The sequence below is a fragment of the Sciurus carolinensis genome, chromosome 18 (assembly GCF_902686445.1).
Source record: "Sciurus carolinensis chromosome 18, mSciCar1.2, whole genome shotgun sequence".
Lineage (NCBI taxonomy): Eukaryota > Metazoa > Chordata > Mammalia > Rodentia > Sciuridae > Sciurus > Sciurus carolinensis.
Window position 1 is genome coordinate 40,280,781 of NC_062230.1, and position 21,088 is coordinate 40,301,868.

The window sequence follows — 21,088 nt, forward strand, 5'->3', positions numbered from 1 at the left end:
GTCTAGTATGCACAAAGGTCTGGGTTTGATTCTCAGCACCATGAAAAAGAATCTAGCGTGCCAGCGTTTTGCTCTTGGAGCTTCTGGTACCACTACACTGAAACAACATTTTGGAGGCAACAAAGGAAAAACAGCTCTGGCCACCACATCTTAACAGCTTCATCCAAAAAACAGTGCCTAAGAACTTCTTTTGAGGGGTGAGGATGCAGCTCAGTGGTAGAGTGCTTGCCCAGCATGAACCAGGCCCAGGGTGGACTCTAGTTCTAGTACTGCAAGGAAAAAACCCCAAAACACTGCTCTTAATATTCCCTGAGGTTGAAGAAGAAATGGCACACACTGTCCAAGCAGTGAACTTACCTCTTGTGACAACAGCAAGAACTTCTGATTCAATGTATTATTCACTTATGAGTGATCATCTCTGCAGAGCAGGATTATGATGATTTCTGCCTCCCTTTCCAGTTCTTCTTTAATTTATTTTTTGTTGTTGTAGATGGACACAATACCTTGTTTTATTTATTTATTTATATGTGGTGCTGAGGATCGAACCCAGTGCCTCACACATGCTAGGGAAGCTCTCTACCACTGAGCCATAGGCCCCCTCCTTTCCAGTTTGATCCTACCCAAATTCTCATCTGTGAAGTGGATTATTTTTCTCTGACTAGGAAAAAAGAAGCTTTGGATCAAACTCCCTTCCACTTGGATGCTTTCCTCAGACCGCATCAAATGCTGCATCGTCAGCGAATGTCCACAGACACCTCCTATGGGCAAGTACCACCTGCCTCACTTGAGATGCTGAGGGACGCTACTAGCAGCTTCCCTGAGGTTAAAGAGATTTTTAAAGCAAATGGTGACTATTAAAACTCACCTCTGAAGCCTTACTTTTCTTCTTGTAAACTAGGTCCTTAACTGCTGCAAGAAGGATTCTGCTGCTTGGGCAAACTCCAGCTTCCTCCTTTCATTCCCAGGCACACAGTCAGCTGCCCCTTTCCAACCCTTCTTTAGAACCTGCACTGAAACCTGAACAGTTGGCAATGCCCAGGGCTTGCCCCCACAAAACTCCACCAGGGGTTCTGCCCTGACTGCTCAATCCCCCTCACCACAATTCTTCAAGCCACTCAGAGTCAACGGTGGCACCCAGCATTTGAGATGGAACTGATGTGCCAAGTCCAGCAAACCATTCACTTTAGAGAAGAGGTTACTGTGGACCAGGGGAGGAGAGAGGCTGGTTGGGTGTGCTGCAGACTCCATGGCTTAGGCCCTTCCTGGACCTCAATCCCACAGAACCAGTCACTTAGTATCAGAACCAAGAATCATCTTAAGGTTATCACAGGGTAAGTAGAGGATAGGGAGGTTTACTCTGCTCAAGGCTTTCCTCAAAACCCCTGCAGATTCTGTCTTCTCAGAAGGCTGCATCAGGCTCAGGTTACCATCTCTGACTAAGCCTAATTGAGCAGAGTGGCTGGGACAGCATCCTCTGACAGCTCATTCCAGCTCCTCTGCACCATGACATGCCTGTAGCCCATGACGTCCAGCTCCTGGGCTATCACATGCATCCATGATCACGAGTCCCTGCCTAGATAAAGAAGTTGGCAAAGAATACACAGTAGTCTTTTCAACAAACTGAAAGTGAGTGTCTGCTTGATTCCGTAAAGGAGCCAGAATGCCAACGTCTACAGCAGGGAGCCCTTGTCTTCAGCTGTAACAGCACCTGGCTCTCGCCAAGGGCAAAATATTAGCTCTTCACCACCACCTCCACTTGGCCAGTCCAGCACATTTGCTTCTTTCTCAGCTCACAACTCCCTGTGCTGCTTGTCTAAATAGTTGGGGCAATGGTGGGTATTGGCATTACAGGAGTCTCTCTGCAAGCCCGACACCCACTACTTAAGAGCAGTGGTCCAGCCTGAGTGTAAGAGGGAAGGGAGAGGCACCACCCCAGAGACTGCCTTGGCACTGCACAGAGCAGGGTACCTAAGCCGGGTAGTGTTCATTTTTAGGTAAACAGTTACAACTCAGCCCTTAGGTTGTCCAGCTTGGTTTTCTTCTTTTAGTTCCTCCTCATCCACTACTTTGATTACACAGGGTGGGAATAAAAATAGAAACCCTAACCCTAAACCCACCCCAAATCTCCGTCAGTCATCAAAAGGCCCCGAGTGGTCAGAGCAGTGGAGGGCGGTGCCCAGCACAGGGGGAGGTAGCCACAGCTTCACCACTGGGTGTGTGTGTGTGGGGGGGGGGGGCAACGCTAAGACCGACAGCAGTCCTCTGATCCCCCTGCAGCAGCGTGACCCAGAAGAGACCAGGCCAGGCGTCAGTGTCCACTCTGCATCCTGGTCGGGTGCTTGTGGTGTGTGTGACCTTGGTCCGGCCCCTCCACCTCTCAATTCCCTCCCTAGTGAAGTGACCTAGGGGTCACTCTGAGCTCTCAAATCCCAGGAGCTCCTGAATCCCCTGACGGGGAGCGTGACGCCGGCCTGAGAGGCCCGAGCACGCCGATCCAGGAGCGCACGGTCCGGGCCTGCGCCGGGGAGCCGCGCCGCGCGCCGCCCGCCGCCCGCCGCCCGCCGCCCGCCGCCCACGCACCTCCTCCGCCTGCTTGCGCAGCGCCTTCTCGCGCTCGTACTGCGTGAGCAGCTGCTCGTTGTCCTCGCGCAGCAGCTCCAGCTCCACCTCGTGCTCCTGGTTCTCGCTCAGCACCGAGTCCAGGTTCTCCAGCACGTTCACCACCAGCGGCATGAGCTCCTTGACCACCTCCTCGTCGTAGCAGTGGATGAGGCGCTCGAACTCGCGGTAGATGGAGCCCGCCAGGCCCGACACACGCTCCGACATCACCGAGCCCGAGCAGTAGTCGTCCTGGTACACCACCACGCCGCCGCCCTCGTCCATCTGGATCTCCATCATCGCGGCGGCCGCCGCCAGCGCGGCGCGCTCCGGCTGACGGGTCCGCAGGCAGCCGCGTCGTCCCTGGCGTTCGCTGTCGCCTCAGGCCGCCACCGCCGCCGCCGCCGCTGCCCAGGCCGCGCCCGTCACTCGCCCGCCGGAAGTCCCGCCCACCGCAGGGCGGGACCGCGCCGCGGCGTCAGGGGAAGTGGGGAAGGGGCGCTTCCGGCCGCGTCCGTGGCTTGGCTGCCTCCCCGCACTGCGTCCGGGCGGCGCGGTGGGGCTGGCCGCCGCGGGCCGCGCTTTCGCCCCCGTGGGACGTCCGGCTGGGTGCCTCGCGACACCGGGAACTGGCGGCCCGCCTGCAGTGCTGCGCTTGCGAGGGGCTGCCACCGTCCCCAGGCAGTTCTCGCGGCGTCACCCGCGGTTGCCGGTCACCGGCAGGGCGAGGCAGGGCCAGCGGGTAGCGGAGCAGGCGTGTGTTCCGGAGGCTCGATCCCCGCAGCAGGGCAGCCGCCACCACCCGGCGTGGACACCACCTGCGGAAATGCGTTACCTGAAACTGATTAAAAACGGCGAAATTTTAACAAGCTGGCGTGCTGGATAATTCCGGGCGCCTACCGAATATACAGATATTATGTTGACGCCATCTGAATTAGGACTTTCAGGTCTGTTCATTAAAAAGCCGTAAAATGTAAGGTGAGCACATTCTTCTCAAATGCTCCTAACTATCTGCCCAAATGCCTGCTAACGTCACCTATTCATTTCATCATGAGCTGAAGTTCACCTGGCACTTTGCGGTCACACACAGGAATGTTTCAGTGACAATCTCCAAGAGTGCTAAGCATTAAGGAATTCAGCCAGGCTTAGTGGCCCATGCCTGTATCCCAGCTACTCTGAAGCTGAGGCAGGAGGCCATTTAAAAAAAAAAAAAAAAAAAAAAAGTTTGAGTTCAGCAGGGTGCGGTGGCACACCTCTAACCTTAGCACTTCTGAAGGTTGAGGCAGGAAGATGGCAACTTAGCAAGACCGTCTTAAAATAAAAACAAGGATGAAATTGGAGAATATCATGCTGAGTGAGATAAGCCAATCTCAAAAAACCAAAAGATGAATGATATCGCTAATAAGTGGATGAGGACACATAATGGGGGGTGGGAGGGGTTACTGTTAGGGTTAGAGTTAGGGTTAGGGAGGGGGGCAAGAATGGAGGAAGGAAGGACTGTGGGAGGGGTGGGGGGGAAGGGAAAAAATAACAATGAATCAAACAACATTACCCTATGTAAATTTATGATTACACAAATGGTATGCCTTTACGCCATGTTCAAACAGAGAAACATGTATCCCATTTGTTTACAATAAAAATAAAAAAATAAAAAATAAAAACAAGGGCTGGGGATGTGACTCAGTGACTCCCCTGGGTCCAATTCCCGCGATATATACCTGCTTGCAAAGTTTGATTCCCTGAAGTATCTCTCATATAACAGAGCAAGTGATGCTGTCACAAGAGCTGGTGCGTTTCTGAACTAGAAACAAGACTTCAAACACCACCTCTGATGTTTGTTATTCTGGCTCTCACCCTAACGCTGATAAAGCCACCAGGGTCCACTGCCCAACTCTGGGGACATGAACTGACTCAGATTTCAGCGACTGACCTGAGCTTAAGCAGCTGCTATTAATAGGTATTTTAATGTCAGTGCCTAACCCAGTTCTTGGACTTGCTCTACACTTCCCATCCTGTGGATGAACAAGTAAAGATAGTGTTCCCAGTAATCCATGAGAGCTTTCTCTGTGAGGACGTGGTTTTCATCTGAAGCCCTGAACCAGCTGGCAGAATCATGTGGAGTCTCCTAGAGGGGGCCTCTCAGGACAGGCAGTCTCCATTTCATTTTCATGAGTCCACATTACACATATGACGATATTAAGTTTGCTTGGGGATGTAACAAAATAGCTAAGGCCAACAGAGGAAAGATATCCAATCTGCACTTCCTTAACAGCAGGGGCTTGCTAAGTTGCTGAGGCTAGCCTGGAACCGACAAGTGTACTACTGCCTGTCTCCCTCACTGGGATCACAGGCATGGCCACCACACATAGCCTACTCAAAGCTCTAAGACTAGTTTGGGTACCCTCTAGATTAAATGGCAGGGGAGACAAACTTACCAAAGAGCTGAGGGGGAAAGGAGCCAACTTAAGGCATTTTGTTTGCAGAATGGACAGACGAGGAGAGAACACACACAAAACAGGCAAAGACTTTTTGAGTACATGGTTACTAAGTTTAATTCAACCATTATTCCTAATTCTGCCTTGTAAAAATAACAAAATGTTCCTATCAAAATTGCATTGTGATGTGAGGACAGGTTTCTTGTTTTGATACAGCTCTAGAAACATATTGGCACCAGATGTTATTAAAAAAAATTTAAGGCTTAATAAAAATAGACTAGTTTCTCAATGTATCTTGGAGGTTGAGAATAGGATGTGTCCACATACAGACAGCATCTTCCTAACACAGGTGCCCACCACAACCACACTGCTGGGCTCACCTGGGCAGTGTCTCTGTTCCTGCAGTGAGCACATTGCCCAGCAGACTCAGAGGACAAGAAGTGGGAGGCAGGGACAGAAGTAAGGCAGGGCACTGCTGCCCAGGGACACTGCAGTAGGTTGAATTTCCCCAAACACATACAGAAATCCCTGCCAGTGGGTGGAACATGGCGCTTCCTTCTCACTGGGATGATAGCAGGGACCAGCACAGTAATGTCAGATTTCCTCTTGGCAATCTGATTTAGAATTCACAATTCATTTTCTCTAAGAAAACATCATTACAAATGGTGGTTCACAGCTACCATTAACACTATTTCCATGTAACTTAAACAAGTTAGTGGGTTTTGGCTTAAAAAGCTAGGCAACATTTAAGTTCTTTTTGGTGGGAACTCTCCCCACCCCCAAATTCCAATGTTCTCATAAATGACTTTGAACAGGAGTTACACGGAACATGTTTTTTAGCTCCATGGTTTACAGCACAGCTGAAGGGGTTAAGATTCTTTGGTTGACAAGTCACATGTAGACCCCTCCATGAGTCAGGAGTCAGAGGCTGGAGGACAGCTCCTGCAGGTACTCAAGCAGCTAGGCCAGAGAGACCACATAAGACCTACCATTTGTCCAAAGCTGAAGGACATGGAGGATGTTCCTAGCACCTGGCATGAGCCCCATAGGCACTTAAAGCAACAGCCATGCCACCCAAGCCCTCTCCTGTTAATGTGCCCACCATGAGGGAAGCAGGGAACCAAGGCTGTAGTGGATAGGGAGGGATCTCTGCCTGGCAGATGAACCAATACAACTCAAGTCGGCCCAGCATCTGCTGGTGGTTGAGTTGTGATTTTGCTGAGACTACTTGTCACCCTGACCTGTTTATAGTATAGTCCAGAGGTTCTGCTAAGTTTCTAAAGGTGGCTGAGGCAGTGGACTTCTTTCTGGAAGATGTCAGAAACCAAGTCCATAGGCATTTATGTGAAGCTGGTACTTGAAAATAGCTTTTTAGATATTAGCAAAGAAACCAACCTAAGAACCCAAGGTTCTCAAGCATTCCTACCAATTACAGGAAGAAAGACACAGGAAGGATCTGAATAAGCCCTGTACTCAGGTATGGGGTGGGGTGTGTGTGAATAGCTTTTAAGACCTGCAGAGACCAGTGAGCCTCACCTGCAGAAGTGTGGCTTTGGAAATGAGCTTCACACCCTCAGTGAAGAACAAAAGCCCAGACTCAAGGCTGATGAGGGGAAAAGGAACAATCTACAAGTAAATCTAGCACGTCAAGGACCAAGGCAAGTCCGAGACAAAAAGGTAGATTCTTAGTGACATGTGGTTACTGTTTGAGGTGCAGAAATTGGGCAACTCAGAGGACTGGGGTAGGCTGAGGACAACTGTTTGGTTCTAGTTGACTACTGCTGAGGAAAAGCAGTCACGATGTTTCAGGAGAGCAGGATGACACACGGGATAAAATGAGGACAACGCTAGGTTTGGTGGTCTCCCACTGCCTTCCTGATAGCTCTGTCTTTGCCTCCTCTCCATGCTACAAGACGGACTGGGTTTCTTCAGCTGTTCCTGGATACCTAATCAGCAGGAGACAGCTCCTGGAAGGGCCCACCAAGCCTCTTGCTGTGCAGCACCATCTCCCTGCCCTTGCCTACCTTAGAGTCCTGCTCCATCAGAACGAATAAGCAGACATCAGGGGAGCCCTCTCTTATCCCCATCCCAAACATGTGGCTTGCAGTCTGGAAGGCCCGGTCCTCTGAGCAGCCAGCTTCACACAGGGCAACCCTCTCCCACTCCCTTTAATTTGGGCTAAAGAAAACGATAAACTTTCAATACTGTATCTTGAGTTTCTGGTCTGGCTACAGGCAGAGCAGTAGCCTTTTAGTAGAAGGAGATGCTGGATTTGCCTCCCGGTGGGTTCAGGACCTTGTTGTGAGAGCGAGGCCTTGGCCCCAGCCTGGGCTCATGGCTGTCAGCTGTGGGTGTGGGCTCAGGTGCCTTGGTGTGGTCTGCTCCTCTCGAGCTGCCTTTGTCTCCCGATTCTTCTCGGATAGAGGTGCTCACTGCAGCTGTGGGACAAAGTCAGTACAGTGCCCATCAGAGACAACTACTGCCCAATTGGCAAGCTGCCTTGAGCAGCAGTCGGCATCACAGAGCAGCTCACGAAAAATCCAACATGGGGACAGGGAAAGGGGAGGTGAGATCAGGCACACCCTCTTGCACCAAGACAGCTCAGCTGAAGGAGATGCAGTTCTGGCACTGACCATAAAGCTGGGGCTGATAACTATAAACATTCCTTGGTATCTTCCTAAAGAAGTTAATTATTTCTTTATTTTGCATGTTATACTCCAGTCTCTCCTGCCTCAACCATAAAAAAAGAAATGTTCTGAGTGAGACTGAAAAGGAATGAGTGTGCCCAGCTGGGGTCTGACAAGCACAGATGAGGTTTCTGGTCACCATTACTGGAAACTTTCTGAAGGAAGGATGGACATTCTCAGGATCCTGTTCATCAGCTGAAAGGAACAGCAAACCCAAAGCAGAAACCCATACCCTGTTAGCCTAGAGACCACAGCACACACCCAGCTCAGCTGTCCCACCACACAAGCCTCATACCCAGTTTCTTCTGGGTTCAAAGAGCTCTAGCCTAGGTCATTAGTTCACTGGGGTTTTAGTTCTGTGCTCTTCAGGACACTGATGACCTTCTAGAAAAAGATAGCTTATAGGTCCATGCTGATAAGCGGTGATAAGGAGGTAAAAACCCCGCCTGTTTCCCCAGCCTTCTTCAAAGGCTACCTCCTCTTGTAGTATACTTCTCTGCTCAGCTGGCCTGGGGGTATGGGGCCTACTCTCCACAGAACACTGTGGGGTACACAAGCCAGATGGTAGGAAACCAGCTCACCTTTAGGGTCCGGCTTTGGGTCTTCTCCTTCACACAAGAACACGTGATCCTGCAGCAATACAAGTCAGGTCAGTGCTGGATCCAGAACCTTTCTCCCCATACTCAGGTAGACAGTGAAACCCAGGTATGGATGACTACAGTTTAACTTCCAAAACATGTTTTTCTCATGGACTGCTTTACCAAGCTGCTAAGATGCAGCTCAAAGGTCAGGCTTGGATGAGTTCCTGGGTTCAATCCCCAGCAACACCAAAAAAGTAGAGAGGACAGTGAGCCCACGGGACCTGCTGTACTACTGCAATGTAGACTTGCAGCCATGTGAGAATAAACATACCACACCCCAACCTCCATTCCTGTCTGTCCCTCCTCTGGATTACTCTGAAGCAAGCCCCAGATATTTCATTTGTCCATAAATATTTCAAGTTGTGGCCCTGAAAAATATAATCATAATGGACTCAAAACTATAAAAACTATTTCTTCAATATCAAATTTAAAACACTAGTGCTTTCAAGGCTTGTCCACATTACACCATGTCAGAACTGCAGTCCTGACAATAGCAGCACATGACTGTGGCTTGACTACACTGTTCACCCACTGCTCTGCTGACAGACACGTGGGCAGCTTCCACCTTCAGCTATCGTGATCAATGCTGCTATGAAAATGTGTCCAAGTATCAGCCTGAATCTGTTTTGGTTTTGTTACTAGAGATGGAACCAGGGTGGTTTACCACTAACCCGCCCCCCCAATCCTTTTTGAGACAGGGTCTTCCTAAGTTACAGAGCCAAATAGCTGGGATCCAAGGTAGTGCCACCACACCCAACTCGTTTTCCAAATCTTCCTGGGATTGCTGAATAATAGCGTCTCTAGGCTTAACTTTCTGAGGAACTGCCTGCCAAACTAACTTCCACAACTGCTGAATGACTTCGCATCCTCACTACCAACATCCGAGGTTCTAATTCATCGTTTTCCAGGTGCCCCAGAGAGTCTGAGGCAGTGTTCATGTCGTTTCTTATTTCCCTAATGACCACTGAAGTTGTGTACCCATTTATGTGATTATTATTTGTATATCTTTGGAGAAATGTCTATTCAAGTTCATTGCTCATTTTGAATTTTTTTTTGTTGTTACTGAATTATAAGACCTCTACATACTCTGGTTAGTTAAGTATTTTTTCCCACCCTGTGGGTTGTCTTTCCAGTTTCTTGATTGTCCTTGGGATGCAAACCATGCTTTTAATTTTTGTGAAGTCCAATTTATTTTACATTTTATTGTCTATTGTTTATGTCATATTTAAGAAATCAGTGTCAAATCCAAGATCACAAAGATTTGTCCCTATATTTTATTTTTATGAATTTTATGATTTTTGCTTTCTATTTTAGGTCTTTGAACCAATTTAATTTTTTTTTTCATGGTGTAAGGTAAGTCTAACCTTATCTTTTTCTGTGTACGTACTCAATTTCCCAACACCATTTGTTGAAGAGACTTTGTTTTACTTCCCCACTGAATGATCTTGGTACTCTTGTAGAAAAAAACAAAACCAGTGATCACAGATGTGAAGGTTCACTGGTCAACATGTCTGTCCTCGCATTGTCATTGTGCCATTTTGGTTACTGTTAATACAAGCAAGACTTGAAGTTGGGATGCGTGGGCTTCCATGTTTTATCTTCCAAGCCTGTTTTGTGGCTATTTGGGGTCCTTTGAGAATTCATGTGAATTTTTGAATGAGTTTTCCCATTTCTACAAACCTACTTGGATTCTGATAGGGACTACTTTCTCATTTGGTATTGTTTTTGCTTTGGCTGGTGCTGGGGGCCAAGCCCAGGCCTTATTTATGCTAGGCCAGTGCTCTGCCACTGGGCTATATCCAGCCCCTCTTCAGCTTCGTTGTTTTTGCTGTACTAAGGACTGAACCCAGAGTCGTGCACAAGCACTCTACTACTGAGTTTCATCCTTAGTCCTGTCTTCACTTGGACTAGGGCCTCACTAAGTTACTGGGCTGGCCTCAATCTTGTGACCCTCCTGAGTAGCTGGGATTACTGTGCTCAGCCTTTCTCTCTTTTTCATCTTGAGAATCGCATCATTTGTCATGTATTTTCCTATATGTTGCACTGTTCTGAGTGCATATATGTGACATCATTATTTTAAAATGTGGTTTTGATTCACTTTGGGCTTTTTATTGACAAACTAACCTCGAGGTGGCCCACGTTGGACTTCCACATCGAGGCCCTAACTCTTTGCTGTTTCTCTTTCTGTGCTATCAGCAGCCACTGATGACCACTGTGTGGGTACATGAGTTCATCCCATGCTGGCAACATGGCAGTATTATTACTCCTTCATTTATAACCTGGAGTCTTTTCTAAACATACAAGGTCCCACTCAGTGGCCCAAGCTGGCTCCTAATAATCCTTCGCCTAAGCCTCCCAAGAAAATGGGATTACAGGTGTGGCCACTATGCCTGGCTCCTTCAGTACTTTTATAAAGTGGAACTTTCCTTCAACAGCTGTCATCCTGACAAACACTTCACACAGGAAAAGCTGGTTATACATTCCACTTTTGTTCTTCACCAGATTTCAAAACAATGAGTTGGTTTTCTGGCATTCTTCAAAGATTTCAAAAGATATCTTTTAACCTATGAATTCTAAATAGTTGGTGAATTTTAATCCTTTGTGATTACCGTACTAATTGAGGACCAAATGGTCCCTCTGTGGCCCAAGGCCACAAACCTCAAAGATGGTTTCTGATCCTCCAGACACAGCCTAGCACCTATGATGGTTTTCTGGCACTGTACAATGTTCCAGGCTCATCTCCTACATTCTCCGTCCTCAGCTCGGAACTGGCCATTTTTCCAGTAAGGCTGGGGATGTCTGATGCTCCTGGGTCAAAAGACCTTTAGGTTTAATAAACCCAGGTAAGCCATATCCTTTGTTCTATGCCCACATTCTTCTTTCATGGGAACCGATGAATCCAAAGCTTCCTCCTCTTAGGTTCAGATAATTAAAGGTTTTTCTTGCAGAGAACTGCTAACCTTTAGGACATTTCTGGGTCAGCCAAGGTGCAGCAGTTCCCACAGGTACGTCACAAAAAGATGCCGTCTTTGAAATGAGCATCACAATCTCATACCCATGTGGTGCTCATGCCTGGCACCTGGAACTCCAACCTGGAAGAGACATCGCTTCAGACAGGCCAGCACAGGAGACATGGGCTGATCCAACCAGGCTCTCTGTGTCGTCCTCTCATCTGTTCTCATTTTCTCTTCGCCTCGCGAGGTCTTTTTTTTTTTCACATTTCCATTTCCATTCATGGACTGTGGGCCATCATCTGAGATGTGAACCGACAAGAATGCAGTGATGGTTCATACACAAGCAGCTCCAGAAATGTGTACGATTTTTGTTTTAGAGAACTGGACACTATCTTTTGGCCACAAAAAAAGATGGAAAAGTTTAAAAATAATGCGAATAATTAAGTAACAATAAAATTCTAGGTTTTATAGTTGATGAATTCTGGCCAAAGTAAACCCCCAGAATGTCCAGCCGCCCGTCAAACAAATGTTTAGGTGAGGGCTGTGCAGGCGCTTCGTCAAGCCTCTACCTCAGCCTCAGCCCAGGAAGTCCACAGCCATGGTCAACACTTGCTAAGGCCACGTCTGGGGTCACATTGCCCAGTAAGCCTCTAAGATGGCACTGCAGGTGAGGAGACCCTTGCTACCTGACCCTATAGATGCCACTGCACCATGAATCCACTCAGGTAATAAGCATGAGGCCTTGGACCTTGTGTGGAGAAGGAAATGCCATCAAGAGCTACCACCCTTCCTCTCCAGAATGAAAAATCATGAAAGACCCATGAGGGGCAAGTTCAAGCACCAGGTGTTCAGTTGCTATCCCTCAGGCACATGGTGAAGGCCAGAGAGGCTGCCTCTGAAGCCATCTGCTACTGCTGACACACCGAGAGAACCACGTCCCCCAGGGCTCAATCATCACAAGGTTGGAATGTTTCCTGGGTGACTAGGGAGCTCCCCAACCCAGTAACAAATGACCACAGCAAAATCAACGATGTCTACCTTCTCCCCCTAATAACATGGCAGACCTGCCCTGAAGCTTTTTAAGAGTCTGGGCTCATCTTTTGTTTTTCTCTCATGTCTGCTATCTGAATGTAGTCCATACCTTGGGCTTGTTTGGGTGTGCCAGGGGTGAAGTGGCAGTGACTGGGGACCCAAAAATGTCACTGGTCTTCCCACCAGGTGGGTTCAGACGTTGTCGGGTCTGCACAGGAGTTGATTCGTCAAAGATACCACTTCCTTTCCCCCCTGCAGAAACAATCACAGGACAGTGAACACCACAACACCCACCTGATCTACTCCTCAGGTCATCACCTCAGAGAGCTTCTCACAGCCTTGTGACCGTCCTGGGTGCCAGGCACCGGGTTGAGACATTCAGTCAACTTTTGCTTGAGGCCTATTCGGCCTTCATGTCTAGACCCAACCCAGTCTCTGGAAAGGAGAGGGAGTAACACTGCATATTTTCCCTCTAGAGTTCCTTAACCCTGAGTAGTTAGTGCTTTCCTACTGAAGAGTCTCTCATTAAACTCAGGAAAAGTTCTCCAGAGAATTAAAAGCACAGGTAAGTGTTTCACTCACACAGAGGTCTGAAATTAGTAACATGCCCTATTCAAGGCAAACCTGTAATCTGGAAAACAACTTTTATTAGTCATTCTGACCTCATTCTGGCTGGAACTTCAAGCAATGACCAGAAATGTCAGCAAATTAAGGGATTTGTAGCATCCTTGCTGCCAACCGTGAGTGAACTGATAAGCCGTGACAAAATGTAGGCAGATGGAACTTCTTATGAGCTGATGGCTGTGGCCTGGATATAGCATGTGAAGGCCTTGATGCCCATGTCAGGGCAGAACACGGCTGCTGTATGATACCAGCAGACCCCTTCCCCAAAGCACTGTGCTAGATGGAGCAGGAATCATCGAAGTTATTGTCCTGGTGCACCAACTTATAGTCGACACAAAAACGCACCCACCACAGCTGTGTGGCTGTGTGAAAGTTACTTGGTTTTTCTATGCCCCTAAACTCTCATCTATAGAATAAGGACAATAAAAGGACCACCCTCTCAGGGGTGTATGAATACTCAGTTTGTGGCTACAGCTCCTAGGTCAAAGGCTGGGAACCATGCCCAGGATAAAAACACCTAATAAATACCAGCTGTGTTTTCTGCATAAAAGTAAAGAAATACTTCCTGAATGTACTGTTCTGTGTATAAATAATTGTGCACAACAATCTATGCAGTATCAACAACTTAGTTTAAGAGGGGTCTTATTCACTTATATCTGAATAAGAAAAATGATTACTTCACCCCTGCCTCTCACCAAGTGCAATGGCATAAGAAAGCTAACTCCTTATTTATTTATTTTTATGGTACTGTAGACTGAACCCAGGGGTGCTCTATCACTGAACTGTATCCCCAGTCCTTTAATTTTTTGAGACAGGGTCTTACTTTTTATGTTTTGTCTTCAAAAAATTACATTTTAAAGTTACTTTTTAGCTGCCACAGGATGAACACCTCATGACTCACCTAGAGAAGCCACAGTCTTAGGGAAGGGGTTCAGCTGGGGTCTCCTCTTGTTAGTTGTCACACTGCTAACAGAGCAGCCTTCTGGGAGATGTCAGTTTCTATGCTATGGGCTGCAGCTTCGATGAGGCTGTAACAGCACTGAGCAGGTTGAGTATAGGCCAGGGATGCTCTCTTTTGACAGGGGCAGAACACCTTGAAGTATGTGAAACTTGCTGCAGAAAATCATGCACCACGCCCTCATATAACTTTAGGGTGACTACAAACCTCCTGGTCTCAACCATGGACCTCCCAGTGGTCCAAACCCACACTGAACACCTTCCAAAGAGGAAACCAGCAATTGCATGGTATGAAGGACCAGCACTCTATGGCCAGGCTGCTTAGGTCCAAGCTCCTGCTCAGTTACTCGTTATTAACTGTGTGACCTCAGACAAACTACGTCACCTTCTCAACTTCAATAATACATCCCTAGGGTTGCTGGTGAGACCAAACCAGCTGGTAAGGTTAAGTGGTTGAGCAGCACAGCCTGCTGGGGAAGCTACTGGTGATGCCACTGACCATGCTAGCAAATGTGGCCGGACTGTGATGGGGAGGGACCACCCCTGTTGAGTCATACTCCGGTTGCTCACAAAGACTTACCTAATTTTTTAACACACACACACAAAACGTATTTTTTTTTTTTTTAACAAAAAATTTTGGTCAAAGACACTGTTAATTAAAAAACATTTTTTCAATTGTGAAGGAAAATTTCTCAGGGTATACTTACTATAAATAATTACACAACAGACATAAGGGAAGTACCACCCAGGGCAGAGAGAACAGTGCCGATTCCCAGGAACTCCCTGTGTGCCCCTTCCCTCTCGCCCAAGATTATCCCACTCCTGAATTTTCTGGAAGCCACAGACTTGTTATTTTACTTACACAGTTTCACCATACCTATGCGTAATCCTGAACAAGAGTTGTTTCTGAACTTTATAAAGAAGTAATTAATACCATATAGCTATTACTCAACCTTTTCCTTAAAAGATGAATCCAGTTGTTAAGAAAAGATGCCTGAATTCACTGAAAACTGAAGCAAAGTTGCAGTAGAGCACACCAGTAATCCCAGTACTCGAGAGACAAGATGGAGGCAGGAGGATCACAAGTTCAGGCAGGCCTCAACAATTTAGCAAGACCCTGTCTCTAAAACAAGGTGGAGGAGGGAGGTCCGCCAGGGGAGAGGCTGGGGATGTAGTTCAATGGTTAAGCACCACAGGTTCAATACCCTGTTTAAAAAATAAACAAATTCAATCCCAGCGACTGGGGAGGCTAAGGCAGGAGAATTCAAGTTCAAAGCTAGTCTCAGCAACTTAGTGAACCCTGTCCCAAAATAAAAAAATAAAAAGGACTGGGGATATGGCTCAATGGTTGCAATGGTTGGGTGTCTCTGGGATCAATTCCTGCTATCTGGAAAAAAAAAAAAAAACCACCCAAAACCCTAAAACCAAAAACACTGCATTGACAGAAGTGGCATGCGCTCACCGTACGGGTTCGCAGAGAAGGAGACTGCAGTGAAGATGAAACGGGACATTGAAGGCCACCTCCTGCAAGCCTTCCTTGGCTGTCAGAGGTAAGCTACCCACATAGGAGAGCAAGTGCCTCTGAACACTTTCTCTGGTCAGGCCCTCTAACTGGAGGGCTGCAATGCTGAGCATGGGTGACTGAGCACAGCAATGAGGACAAGACCTTGGCACTTGAGGTGGACATGACAACTGGTTCTGCCTCACAGGCTTCATGTACTGTTTCCAAAGAGTACCTAGAAGGATGCAAAAAAAAAAAAACCCACTCCAAAACCACAAGATGCAGAAGCCTGATAAAGGCAGCCAAAATGGCTGTCACTACACCTTGTGACCATGCACAACCAGAGGTAAATGACCATTCCTGGGGGCTTAGTCTCCCCAAGGGCACGAGAGCATGTGGGGACACGAGAGTCTATGGGATGGGCAGAGGCACTGCCACACCCTCCAGAGAGCTGGATGTGCTGTGATGACAAGTTTAAAGACAACTCCAGACACACATTTGGCACTTTTTTTGGTACTGGAGATTGAACCCAGGGGCACTTAATCAATAAGACATGTTCTCAGCCCTTTTTAAAATTTTTTTCGGAGACAGGGTCTAGGTTGCTTAAGACCTCGCTATGTTGCTGCAGTTGGCCTTGATCTTTCCATCCTCCTGCCTCAGCCTCCCGAGCTGCTGGGATTACAGGCATGAGTCACCACTCCTGGCTGGAATTTGTTTCTGTCTTGTACAAAAGGTACTGTTCTGTACTGTACCAGTGGGTACAAAGGGTATTTGGGCTGACCACTCCTGGCCCCAAATTCAAACTGGAACCATGGGAATATTAGTCACTTATTAAGAACTACTGGCTATAGCTACATTCAGAAGCAAAATCGGCATCCACCCCCAACAACCAAATGAACAAAAAACTAGTTTTTAAATCTGCTGCTTTTACATTTGGTCAAGAAATATTTATATTCAGAACTGGCATGAGGTAGGGAGCAGTTCTAGCTGACTCTAGCATATACTCTCACAGATGGCCTCTCAAGTCTCTGAAGGATGGAACAAACTTTGCTGTCCCCTCACAGACAGACATGGGAAAACTACTAGGTAACTGTCACTGTGTGGTTACTCAACAGGACAGTCTATCAGTCAAGAGAAACCTGTTCAAATATTCTTCCCTCTATAGCCACTAGACAATGTGTTAAATTCTGAAGAACTGTCTCAGTGCCTGCTAGGCCAGCTCTGCCTAGTAGTTTTAATCTACTAAAGTCAGAGTCACACTCTCCCTCCCTAGGAAATATGTCTGCATATACAATCATTTCCATACAACTTCAGGAATCTCAAGCAGAGGCCCATCACTCACCGTAGTACCCTTGGTGCTTTCACATCATCAAGCCACTTCCAGGCAGAAAGTAACAGCAAGAACTCTAATGACAAGGGGTCACCTATACCAGAAAATATCTGAAGGGATCAATATAAAGAACTACAACATATTTAAAAGAACAGAAGAGAAACTAGGTAGAGGCCGAACCATCTGGGATTAACAAAGGCCCACACCTGGGGGGTTTGTCCTCTTGGGTACATTCTGAGGTTCTTCACTTGGTCCAAAAATATTCGATGCCATCCTATTAGGCCTGCTTGAAGGAACAGCTTCTTCTGGACTTCCAAAAAGATTGCTGGATTCTCCTCCTGGGGGCTTCATGGCCCTACGAGCAGAGAGCAAACTTGAGTTACTATTGGCTACCACATACACTTGTATATGGTAGGGCTACAGCACAACTAGCCAGGGTAGAACCATGCTTCAATGTCTGTGGAGGCCACACAACTACTTAATACCACTGCAAACAAATCGGGCTGTAGGGCCCCTTATTCTATTCCTAGTACTGCCAAAAAAAAGGAAAGGACAAAGATGAAAGGTTTCTAGAAGACTGTTGGACATCCAATATTTACCCATAGATCAAGCCTGACCCCCAAGGTAGGACCTGTGTGCACTAGTAGGAAGCCCTGGCGACAAGGCAACTGAGGAAAAGAGACCCTCTAAAGAACTAAAGGTAAGCTACATAGCAGATTCCAAGATAGCATGAAGAAGAGAACAAAACATCTCTTTAATCACATCTTTTATGCTACCACACTGTATATATTAGGTTAGAATCTTAATATTATAAGTGGGGCACAGTGGCACATCCCCATAATCCCAGCAACTTGGGATGCTAAAGCAGGAGGATTGCAAGTTTGAGGTGAGACCCTGCCTCAAAATTTTAAAAAAGAGCTGAGGTGTAGCTTGGTGGGAGAGTGCCCCTCGGTCCAATCCTCAGTGCTACAAAAAAAAAAAAAAAAAAAATTTTTTTTTTTAAAGTACTGCATTTTGAAAAAACTTCTTCGGGGATGGTACTCAGGATTGAATCTAGGGGAGCTCTACTACCTAGCTACCTCTCCAGTCCTTTTTATTTTTTATTCTGACACAGGGTCACACTAAATTGCCAAGGTTGGCTTTGAACTTATAATCCTCCTGCTCCAGTTTCTAAAAAATCATGGGACTACAGGTGTGAGCCACTGTGCCTAGCTTTTGAGTCATCTTTTATTACAACTGCAGACCTGAAGAACTGCCACAAAGCTATGCTGACACCCAAGAGCAAAGGTCTACAATAGTAACATGGAGAAACATGGAGTTCATATGCATCTTTTAAAAGTTTTAAAACACAATTCAGGGGAGGGGCCTTTTGAAATTGAATTTTAAACCAGTTGAGCGGCTCATTCCCTTTTACCAGGTCTCAAGCAATGATACAGTCTGACTCAGGACATTTTGAAATACTTGGATTTAGAGGATTGAGCACCACATAACAGCTAAGGTTAGGCTTCACTACAAAGCTATGCAAGCACTAAATGCTCAAGGTTTGTTAACAAAAACAATGTATTTAAATGTCTTTGTTTCCTCCAAAAGCTGGAAAGGGAGCCAGCCAACCACTGTAATCTTATGTGAACAGGGTTGTTGCAGTCAGGCAGGGCAGCAGAAAGGGTCCCCAACAGAGTCACAGCCTAAAGAGAGACCCATGAAGATGCCTCGCACGCACTGGCAGGCCTCTGAAGAGTGCCGTCTCTCTTTCTGGGACGAAGGGAAGTAGATGTGCCAGACCTGTCTGTTCAGTAGTTAGTACTTCCTAAAGGATCTGATGAAGGGGGAAAAATTCAGTTTTGAGTGAAAAATAATTTTTTAAACTAACCAATAATCAGGTTTAAGTTAGCAGGAGTTTAACAAAGTCTTAGGTAAAGCAGGGTGTTAAGGGACAAGGTGAGGCATTTGACTTCCACTTCTAAATCACACAGCCCTGGACATTCTCCGTATTTTTCTTCACTAGTTGTTGTGGGCCTAACATGGTCTCCAGTCATCGCTTTCAAACGAGAGATCTGTGATCCTGAATTGAACTGAATTCAGCATCAAGCCTCATGCCAGCATAAGTTAAGATTCCTATTTTACTGACATATTTCACAGATAGCTATTTTCCAAACCCAAGGTCCTGCACCACAGGCTGACAGATGTTATCAGAATCCCTGCAGACTCCCACAGTCAATACTCAGATGGAGATGTTGCCTGAGTCTCTGTCTCTCACACTTCTCTTGAGCTCCTACCACTGGTAACCCTGCAGACAAAAAGATGAATAAAGGAAAGTCCTCTGCTGGAACTTCAGGTTTAAGGGGAAAGGCAGATCTGCATGTGGGTGGTTTCAGTGTTTCCTGTGAGTGATGTGACAGGCATCTGGTGCTCCTGGAACTCCAAAGCTATCTCTGGAACAGGTAGGGCCCAAACATAGGGTATAGTACGGGCACAGGAGTAAGTGGTAGTTATAGAAAATGTTAATGTGGTGGAAATCTAGGATTTAATCTTGTTCTGTGTACTTTCCTCAATTTTATTCAAAAACTAGCCTAGAGGGCTGGGGATATAGCTCAGTTGGTAGAGTGCTTGCCTTGCAAGCACAAGGCCCTGGGTTCAGGCCCCAGCACCACAAAAAACAATTAGCCTAGAGAAGGAAGCAGCACAGGCTATCTTGGCAGTCATCAGGATGCAGAAGTCTGGTATCTTGGGAAGGGCAGGGGCCATCTCCATTATAATAGCAACAGGCAGCACCCAGGTTTTGCAGCCTCCAAGGTGCCCCAGGACATCTTACACAAACCATACCAGAGTTCAATGAGAGGCTTTAAAGGTGGAGGGGAGGCGCACAATGGCCTAGTGTGGCCCTCTGGAAGGGACAAGCAGCAGTTATCACTGGGACATGAAGGGGGAGGGGAGGACTAACAAACTCAAGATGCTTAGGAGAAAAGTCCCAATGCAGGGGTGTGCCCAGTTATCCTTTCCTTCAGTAAAAACATTCAAAACACACAAGAGAAAGGGGCACCATAGGCTCAGGTGGACTGACAAAGCCTCTCTCATCTGGAGGGTCTCCAGGCCCCTGACCTTCCTAAGAGCATGTCCCCAATTTCAGAAAAGTCTTTGGGAACTGGCGAGGCTTCAGGAGAAGCCGTGAGAGACAGACTTGGGACTAAATACTTCACAAACACCAACTCTACAGATTAAAAGAGTTGGGATAAATGGTGGCCAAAGCAGAATGCTTTCAGTCCAAACTTCCTCGGCACAAGAAAACAGGACCCGCGAGCGGCCGCGAGGGCAGCCAACTCCCTTCGGGGCTGCGCTACCCTGTGCCAGCGCCCAGCAACCCGGCGGCTCTCCTCCCGCGTTCTGGAGGCCACTCCGCGGCCAGGCTCCCACCGCCCGGGCGGCCTCACCCCTCGGCCACCGCTTTCCGGGTGGCACTGCCAGGCGGCTCTGATGGGGCACTTCCTTGATGGGTGCGCCGGAGGCGTTCCCTGCAGCAGTGGGCGTCCCCTGCGGGGTGTCACCTGCCGGAGGTGGACGTCCCCAGTCGGGGTACGACCGGAGGCTGGTCCCCTGCCGAGTGTCACCTGCCAGGAGGTGGGCGTACCCTGCTAGGGTAGGACCCGGGGGGGTCCCCTACCAGAGATGGGTGGGCGTCCCTTGCTGGGTGTCCCCTGCCGGGGAGCGGTGGGAGACCCTGATGGGTGCCCCTTGCACGGTGGGGCCGCATTACCAGACACCAGAACCAGGGCTCCCTTCGGCCAACCCGTTGGTGCGGTTCCGCGCCCGAGACCCGCGGCCAGCTCCCGGCACAGGAGGTTCCGGCGCGGGAAGGCCAGCCCGAGCCCGCGGAGCCCCGGGACTCGCCGCCCAGCCTTCGCCGGGCCGCAGCGCGCGTCTGTAGGGTCGCCCGCCACGTGGCCGCGGCACCCCGCCCTCCCGGTCGCGCCCGCACACCTGGACCCAGGCCGGCCGGCCTCGGCGTCCGCGCCCTGGAACATGTCGGCCGCCGCCCCGCGCCTCCTCAGCACCGCGCCACGGTTCCCGCCCGCCTGGCGCAGGTACCCAAGCCCTCCAGCGTCGGTTGGTTGTCGCCCGCGCCAATCATTCCTCCGCGGCCTATAGAGGCCTGGACCCTGCCCCCCCCCCCCGCCGGCGTCGCGCCCGCAGGCGATTGGCCTGTGCAGGCGCCGCTCGCGCGCATTGGCCCGCGGTCTGGCCCGCCCTCCATCACGCGGGCAGCGCCTGATGGGAGCACGCCCCGGAACCCCGCCTCGCCGGGCTGGGGCGGGGCGAGGAGGTTTCGGGCCA

The 21,088-nt window shown here is 48.4% G+C and overlaps 2 protein-coding genes across 2 annotated transcripts in view; both read right to left on the reverse strand.

Annotated features, from left to right (window-relative positions):
• Positions 1-3,422, reverse strand: part of Mapk8ip3 (mitogen-activated protein kinase 8 interacting protein 3) — a 40,588-nt gene extending 37,166 nt beyond the window's left edge. Inside the window, 1 exon segment of the mRNA XM_047533908.1 lies at positions 2,581-3,422. Coding sequence (XP_047389864.1) covers positions 2,581-2,898 — 318 coding nt within the window. The 5' untranslated portion in view covers positions 2,899-3,422.
• A 1,710-nt stretch (positions 3,423-5,132) lies between these two features.
• Jpt2 (Jupiter microtubule associated homolog 2) lies at positions 5,133-20,888 on the reverse strand. The gene is made up of 5 exons (XM_047532741.1): positions 20,735-20,888; positions 16,966-17,114; positions 12,457-12,599; positions 8,302-8,350; positions 5,133-7,471 (listed from the first exon to the last, which is right to left on the reverse strand). The coding sequence occupies exons 1-5, from the start codon at positions 20,776-20,778 to the stop codon at positions 7,284-7,286; spliced, it is 573 nt and encodes a 190-aa protein (XP_047388697.1). The 5' UTR covers positions 20,779-20,888; the 3' UTR covers positions 5,133-7,283.
• Positions 20,889-21,088: the final 200 nt, after the last annotated feature.